Below are 7,321 nucleotides of genomic sequence, written 5' to 3'. Positions count from 1 at the left end.
CGTGATCCTCACTGTGCCTGGTTGGAGACACTACAAGATATGGCTGCCAACCGATGTCAGTGGCGTTGTTGTTGTCAGTTTCTGTCCAGATTGCCTGAGTGAATGTCTGGAGGTGTAGGCACCTCGAAATGGTTGTGTTAAGCTAGCACTAAGTCCCTCCCCCATCCACCTTTATTCTTTTCTTTACAATAAGGCTTTCAAATAAGTCATGGTTGTACGCCAGTGAAGCATTGGTGTTGAACACTGATGTTATGCTGTCGTTGATGATGATGATTGATGTCACATCATTCAGTGCGGTCATTTTTTAAAAATCAGAGTCCGGTGCTGAGCGCAGCCGCACTAGAAGTGAGACAGTAGTGCCTCACTCTCTGCGTCCTCAGGCAAGGCCGACCCCTTTCCGCCAAGTGAGTCAGACCTTTGCGTCGTTGGTCCCGGGAAGGGCCTCACAAGAAAACCCTACTGTCCGCTGCCTCGCGGTTCAGACTTTTGCGTCAGAGGCTAGGGTCGGGTCCCCGAACAAAGCGTTACATCCTCCAACTGCATTGTGGGTCAGACTTTTGAGTCAGAGGCTCAAGATTGGGTTTCTCAACCAACCCCTTCTTCGGCCTGGGCAACCGGGAAGTGTTCTTCGCCCTTGTAATTGGTCACTCACCGTCCCGTCTCACATCACTTTTTCACCTACAGGGTGATGCAAAGCGAGCAACTCATCTGTCAATTCCATAACCACTGTTCCGTATCTATACCATCGGCCAGAAAAATGAACCAAATAATCGTTACTAACCTGAAGAAATCTGATCCACGTTGCACTCTTTAATATCGGGCAACATGCATACCTTGCTGAAACCTTACTTTCCCTGTACATCAGTTTATGTTGTGTCTCCGAAATAAGCATACAAGAGACCACTTCGCTCACATATCAAGTCACTTAGGATGAGCTCAAATGCTCCACATTTCACTATTCGGGCATCTGCTGATCATGACTGAATGGTTCATGGTATCCACGGTGTGTGAGTTGCACTCATCCCCAGGTTTTAAAGCACCTTACTAGACTGGATCCCAGTAAACCGTCGTCTTTGCGCTGTGTGGTTGTCTGGCCCAATTAAGATCAATGCAGATCGATGCGCTAAACAGTATTCGTATGTCGTATCGGCATTCTCTCTGACATATTGCAGTTTTGAGACTGAGAGGGACCAGTTTCATCGGGAGAGCTTCGAACGAGTTAGTCAGATCGCCGAAAGTGCAGACATGTTCCCCAGACATTTTCAGACATATACTGCGCCGTATTCAAAAACGGAGAGTCAAATTACTATCGGTTACATTGATTGAAATAGGTCCTAATATGGTTGCTGTTGACACATAACTAGTAGTATGTGGAACTTATGGGAAACATGTTCGGGAGTCATGGTCGACGGCTCATTGTGGACTTCGGATGGGCCACAATCATACTTGTGTACCTTTCTGAGCTTCGTCCAGCCGCATTCTATGTGGTCGGTCTGCTTTTCTCGGCGTAGTTCGCCTTCACACTACCCTGTTCTACCTACGGTTTTTAAGAGGACACTACTAAGTAAATGTTTTTTGCAGCATGCCGTCAGCCTTCAAGTTCATTTTTGATGATTCACCTATTAGGTTTTTGACAGTAGTCAGCTGTTCCTGTTTTTTTAGAGGCTGTTGCTGTTCACCTGTGGTTTGTGAGATAGATAGATAGATAGCCCCTCCACCTGATTTGTCAAAGTTTAATATAACCCACAAAGCTTGGAAGCTTGCACAATTGGTTTCGTTGAAATGCGCGCAAACTTATCACTCGATATTTATCTCCCCTCATGTACACCGTTTCTGTCCTTCCGGCACATCTTTTCTCCTAGTTTGTGCTAATTATCTGTTTTTACTCACCCCTTTATTTTCCTAGCGCACGACGAAGATACTGCAGCTCACAAATACTAGCTTCATCATCACGTCTCCTAGCGGATCGGGCGAGGTTTTTGAACTAGGTTCCACCGGAAAGCTTCGAACGAAGTATCGCTTGAACGAAGTATGTTTTTTCATCAGTAGTATGGTTTGTTTTTGAAGAAACGGCTCAAGTGGTTAGAGCGCGAATTTACTAACCGGGAGGTCCGTAGTCCGAACCCGACCTCTGCCTCTCGACTTCCCCTGTCTGGGGTTAGGCAAGCTGGCAGTATCCCAGCCCTCGTGCTTCCTTCGGGGAACACCGGAAGGGTGTTACAGCTGGACGACCAGAAGGCACGTGGTTCGAATCCGACCTCTGCCTCTCGACTTCCCTCGACTACGTTTGGGCACCCTGGCAGTATCCCATCCCTCGTGCTTCCTTCTGGTGGTATGGCAGCTAGGCACCGAAAGGGTGTTACAGTTGAACGATTATTATTTATTTGTTATTTTCGTGGAATGTTTGGCCCACTCGGTTCAGCTTTTTCGTGTCTTATCACATTTTCCGTCTATTCTGAAGATGTTTACAGTGTCAAATTTCGGGCAAGAGCTGCATAGACGTTAGTACCCGTCGGTCATTCGCTCCAAGTGGATATTATTTTCAATCTAATGTGTCTACATGACTGGAGAAAACTACAGCACTCGCTACCTGCGTTGATTATTGCTAGTTCAATTGTGATCGCAGAGTTTGTCTTCGGCGCACATGCACCAGGGCAAAAAATTGACCTTCAGTTGTTCTGTTTTCTTTACAGGCCATGTTCGCTCATCTGGTTTCGCTAAATGGACGCGACTATTTGTTCACAGCATCACACAATGCAGAACAGGTTAGTTACGGACAAGCATGCTTGTGATCTTTATAGGGAGGTCCCCATGCTACAACAATTTCACCGCTACCCCAACGGTATTCTATTAGTGATCCGATTACCCTTCATCTTATACGTTTGTGGTTCTCCCTCGAAAATGGCACCGATAATACCAGGGCCTTTTGCTCCTTTACGCTTGTATTGCCAAACAAAGGATACCCACCCAACCCCGCACTGACTATGTCACCTCGATTGGTGATGGAGCGTTTGCAATCCAACTGCCAAGTTCGGCGAACAGACCAACAACCGAACAGTGCACCCGAGCTACCTACATTCCACAACATTGCTAATACTGATTCTAAACGATGTTGGAACAGCCCAAGGTTCCGCCCATTAGAGGTTACTTTTTCAAGTATATTGAACGGTACCAAAACGGAGAAACAAAGCACACTATATGCGTGTTCGCTGGCTAATGGGTAACGCCACTTAAAGTTGAGGTTGTGAGATTGTGAAGTCATGAACTCGGTCACCCGTATTTTTATGAGGAAGCAAGCCAAACCGGGCAGTTGATAAGTTGACGCCATGAAACCCATGGCAGAGTTGTATAGGTGTCTGTTGTTTCGATACAAACCACAGTACCGAACCTTCTGACCTAGTTCGAAAGTCACTCATCGAAAAAGACTGACTTGTCAATCTCAATCGACCACTGCACGATCTCGAAGTGATATCATTCTTCCTTGGAAGAGTTTCGCCACTTAATTTCACCCAGTAGCTGTACGAACATCTCCAGAGTTCGACTAGCCGAAACGGGCGCATGAGGTTGTCAGATTTGAGTCTGACTTAGGATATAGTGGGAACTCGTCTCCAAAGCTGTTTTCGGTAGCACAGCTTGTACTAAAGTGACATCTAGTTATGTATCCTCAATTTGTTTTTTCTTGACAGCCAAGCGCGCGGCCAACATACTCTAATTAAAAATATCCCTTCACTGTTTCGGCCATTCATTTTAGCCGTTCAAGAACTTCAATTTAACCGTTTACGATGCAAACACTGGGGAATTGTGCGCTGAGCTCCCGAGGCGTCAATGGACCATAGCCAAGCATCACGGCGAAGTGGAGTCGGTGAGTGGTCACCCCGTTTCGGTATTCAGCGCAGGTTTTTTAAACATACTTTTGAGGTTACCATGATCAGACGCGGTTGCTTATAAGGTCAGTTTCAACGTTTGACGTTTGGATCCTGGTTTAACTGGCTGGTTCCGCTTGCGCACTGATGAGTGAATGTTCCTTGTGGACTGCGCTTGTTTCTTAACAAATCCTAGAGGAACTTCAACCTCTCCTGGAAACTTGTGGAACGTTGGCAACACAACCAATCCGTAAGTATTACAAAACAGTTTGCCATACCTCACATTCTTGTGAAATGAGTTTTGGGGGTAAGGCTGAGGTCACCTGTCTCAGGTTGGAGACGAAGGAAGAGCGATTCCCGGGGATTAGTTCGTTAGGAGCCAAGGTCAGGGTGTAAGATGTCTTGGGCATACATATTTCGATCGCAGCTCAGGTGTAGGCACCTCGGAATTATTGTGTTAAGCTAGCACTAACTCCCTCCCCCGTCCACCCTTACTCTTTTCTTTACAATAAGGCTTTCAAATAAACCATGGTTGTACGACAGTGAAGCATCGGTGTTGAACACTGATGTCATGCTGTCGATGATGATGATGATGATGATGAATTACCCCTCGGACGTTATATATTAGGAGTAAATGACAGGGCGGACTCGGAAAAAAAACTCGGTAGATTGACTCCCAAATTCCCTTACATGTCAAAGACTAGACGCAAGTAATGACAATAAATCATCTCAATCCCGTTCAGTGTGTCTCACAACGTTATAAATAGGAACATTTTATTTAGTCACGTGATTTGATGACACTACTGTCATCGGTGTTTTCACGTATACCGCTCACTCTAGCCCTAGTTACGATATATCCCTGTTCACGCCTCTCTGATTGGAACTATCACGAGTGTGAAGTCGCGACCATTCCAACTACTTGGGTCAATCTTATTGCGCGACAAAATCTGCTGTATCGTCCCCGAGTCCCCATTTACACTCGTCATGTGTAGCATTAGTGGAGCAACCGTTCAAGTGTGATCGACTTGTCCGTGCGCAGAGCATCTCGCACCCTGGCTCTGACTCTGGGTGTTTTGTAAGCGCGGCTGGTAACAGATTTATACCAGTTTTCCTGTCTTGTTCCCAATTTTGGGCAGGGTGACGAGCTGCTGCCGCCACTCTAACACTGTCTTTGACTAATAGTTCATGGTCGATGAACATCAGGCCCCTTGGAAATACACTTCAGAACTCAAGTTCACCTTTCTGGAAGCACATAGGGACCTCCTCACAGTTGTGATTCACCCTCAATTGACCACATTTTATGGGTAATGTCGCCTTAGGGACTCGGGGTCGAGATGGCCCAAGTGGTTAGAGCGCGACTTTACTGACCGGAAGGTCCGTGGTTCGAACCCGACCTCTGCATCTCGACTTCCCCTGTCCATGTTTGGGCAACCTGGCAGTATCCCAGCCATCTTGCAACCTTCAGGTGGCATGGCAGTTTGGCACAGAAGGGATGCTACAGCTGAACGATTTCTTAAGGACTTGGTTGCTGTGGCAAAACGGGGAATCAGCTGGACTCCATGAGTATTCCTGGAGTTCAGAAAAATACTTGTTGCCATAGTCATGGCTGCAACGGGAGCAGTTTGGCTCATGAGCCTACCCTCTCCCTCTCCCTCTCTCTCTCTCTCTCCATCTACCCTTTATTTCCTCTGCCCGTCACAAAAGGTGTTATTAACCACTGGTTCAATGAAAATGTTGATGAAACGCGAAAAACATTAGCAATGGGTAACAAACAACTCCTGCTTTGTCCCGGTAACGTTTTTTCTCTATTATTCTCATACTCACTGGTCGCTCGATTCTGTCTGAGCACTATCCGATGCCAGTGGAGGTATCACTCTCGCCGTTTTCGCCTTCATTGCTGCTTCCTTGCTAAACCGTCTAGCTATTTCTGCCAGACTTTGAGGTTGGTTAGACATATCATCTAATCCGCGTTCCCCGTATCGTGTCTTCAGAGTGATGCTTATCAGCATGTAGCCCTTTGATGTGACCACGAAAGCCATCACGCAACCCAGCAAGATTACCAGACTGACCATGTTGAATACCAGACGACCAGTTCCAACCATATTCAGTTCACCGGGACCTTCGATACCCTGGTACTCATTATCTTCTTCATCTTTGGTCCAGTCGTACGTTTGCTCTTTGCTCGATGCCGGTAGTTCCACCATAATGTATGGCTCCCCTCTAATCGGGATTCCGCGTGTGTTTGCAACGAAAACTCCATCGGTGGTCACATTCGGTCCGCATGACCCGCTGCTCCAACTGCCTCTGTTGTGAGTACTTTGTCCCTGAGTTGAAAAGTAAGAGCGAGAGGTTAGGTGGACCTGATCAAACTTTTTTTCAGAGGCATAACAACTACCACAATAGAGTCCAAGGAGGAAAGTCCAGACAGCGCTTCTCGTTAACTACGATCTGCCATGCGGTTTGAAAAATCCTATCATCGCTCTAAGAATACAAAATGGATAAATACATGAATCCTTGTTGCATTGATAAGTGCTTTGTTGCTCGTGTTGTGCTAACCGCTATCACGGGACTGCGTTTTCCTGTCCACAACGTTGCTCACTACACGTATGGTCAAACTGCGGGCAGCTCAGTGTTTGGTCTGGTCCAACCGTTTTCTCCTGTTTGTCGCATTTCATTGGTCATACTAGCTTGGATGTCAGGAACAGTTTGTATTGTAGGATCCAGTTATGTTTAGGACGGTCTTCGCTCATCAGTCTTTAGTATGTCGGAACAATTGTCCCCTGACTTTTCTCATCATATTTTCTTTAACTCCCGGACCAGTCTACCATTGGTACCTGGTTTGTGTGTGGCTACTTGAACTGAACGTGCCTTCGCAAAACGGGACTGTGTTTCACAGCTTGGTTCAAGTGACGTCCCTGCTAAGGTGGGCAACCTCCTGGATAGCCCATATCGGTGGCCCCCGTTGTGGGGATGTTAATCCCCTCGAAGAGGTGCTATCTCCAGGGTAGAGCGAATAATCCACTCGTGGTGCCTCTCCTTCCTGGACTACTGTGTTAGTTTGATTTAAGCCCCTCGATGCCAACCCTCATGACATGCCTGTTGTCAATCGCGCTTTACAGTCCAGACTACAGTTTAACGGGGTTTATTCCCCAGCGGGTCATTGTTTTGACTGATGTCTTTGAAAGGTTCGACAGGACTGAAGAGTGCGTCTCACCTTTGATCGGTACTCACGATAGACTTTTTCGTCTGACGAGTGTTGTTTTCAGAATGGTAGGTTTATGGTGACATGGGAAACTGGCTTTTCTGGGGAATTAGGTCCCCCTTCGGAAACGTTTTCAGTCAACTCTCAGCTTATACGATTATATCCGGTCTGTACCTTGTAGTAGTGTGACGTTTCGTGATCCGGCGGGCGGGGGGCGAGAGGGCCAAGTGCTTAGAGCGCGAATTTACTGACCGGA

The 7,321-nt window shown here is 46.9% G+C and overlaps 2 protein-coding genes across 2 annotated transcripts in view; one reads left to right on the top strand and one right to left on the bottom strand.

Moving 5' to 3' along the window:
- T265_05991 (hypothetical protein) overlaps window positions 1–7,321 on the top strand; it is a gene marked incomplete at both ends in the record, with an annotated part of 50,065 nt that overhangs the window by 11,452 nt on the left and 31,292 nt on the right. The window contains 3 exons of the mRNA XM_009171143.1: window positions 1,907–2,029; window positions 2,694–2,765; window positions 3,752–3,862. Coding sequence (XP_009169407.1) covers window positions 1,907–2,029; window positions 2,694–2,765; window positions 3,752–3,862 — 306 coding nt within the window. The remainder of the gene's footprint in view (window positions 1–1,906; window positions 2,030–2,693; window positions 2,766–3,751; window positions 3,863–7,321) is intronic.
- The window catches only part of T265_05992 (hypothetical protein), a gene marked incomplete at both ends in the record, with an annotated part of 13,269 nt that continues 11,531 nt past the window's right edge, over window positions 5,584–7,321 (bottom strand). Inside the window, one exon of the mRNA XM_009171144.1 lies at window positions 5,584–6,187. Within this exon, the coding sequence (XP_009169408.1) occupies window positions 5,684–6,187 (504 nt within the window). The remainder of the gene's footprint in view (window positions 6,188–7,321) is intronic.

Source organism: Opisthorchis viverrini (assembly GCF_000715545.1).
Source record: "Opisthorchis viverrini unplaced genomic scaffold opera_v5_119, whole genome shotgun sequence".
Classification (NCBI taxonomy): domain Eukaryota; kingdom Metazoa; phylum Platyhelminthes; class Trematoda; order Opisthorchiida; family Opisthorchiidae; genus Opisthorchis; species Opisthorchis viverrini.
Note: the sequence above shows the minus strand (reverse complement) of the source record. Positions and strands in the feature narration are given on the sequence as shown.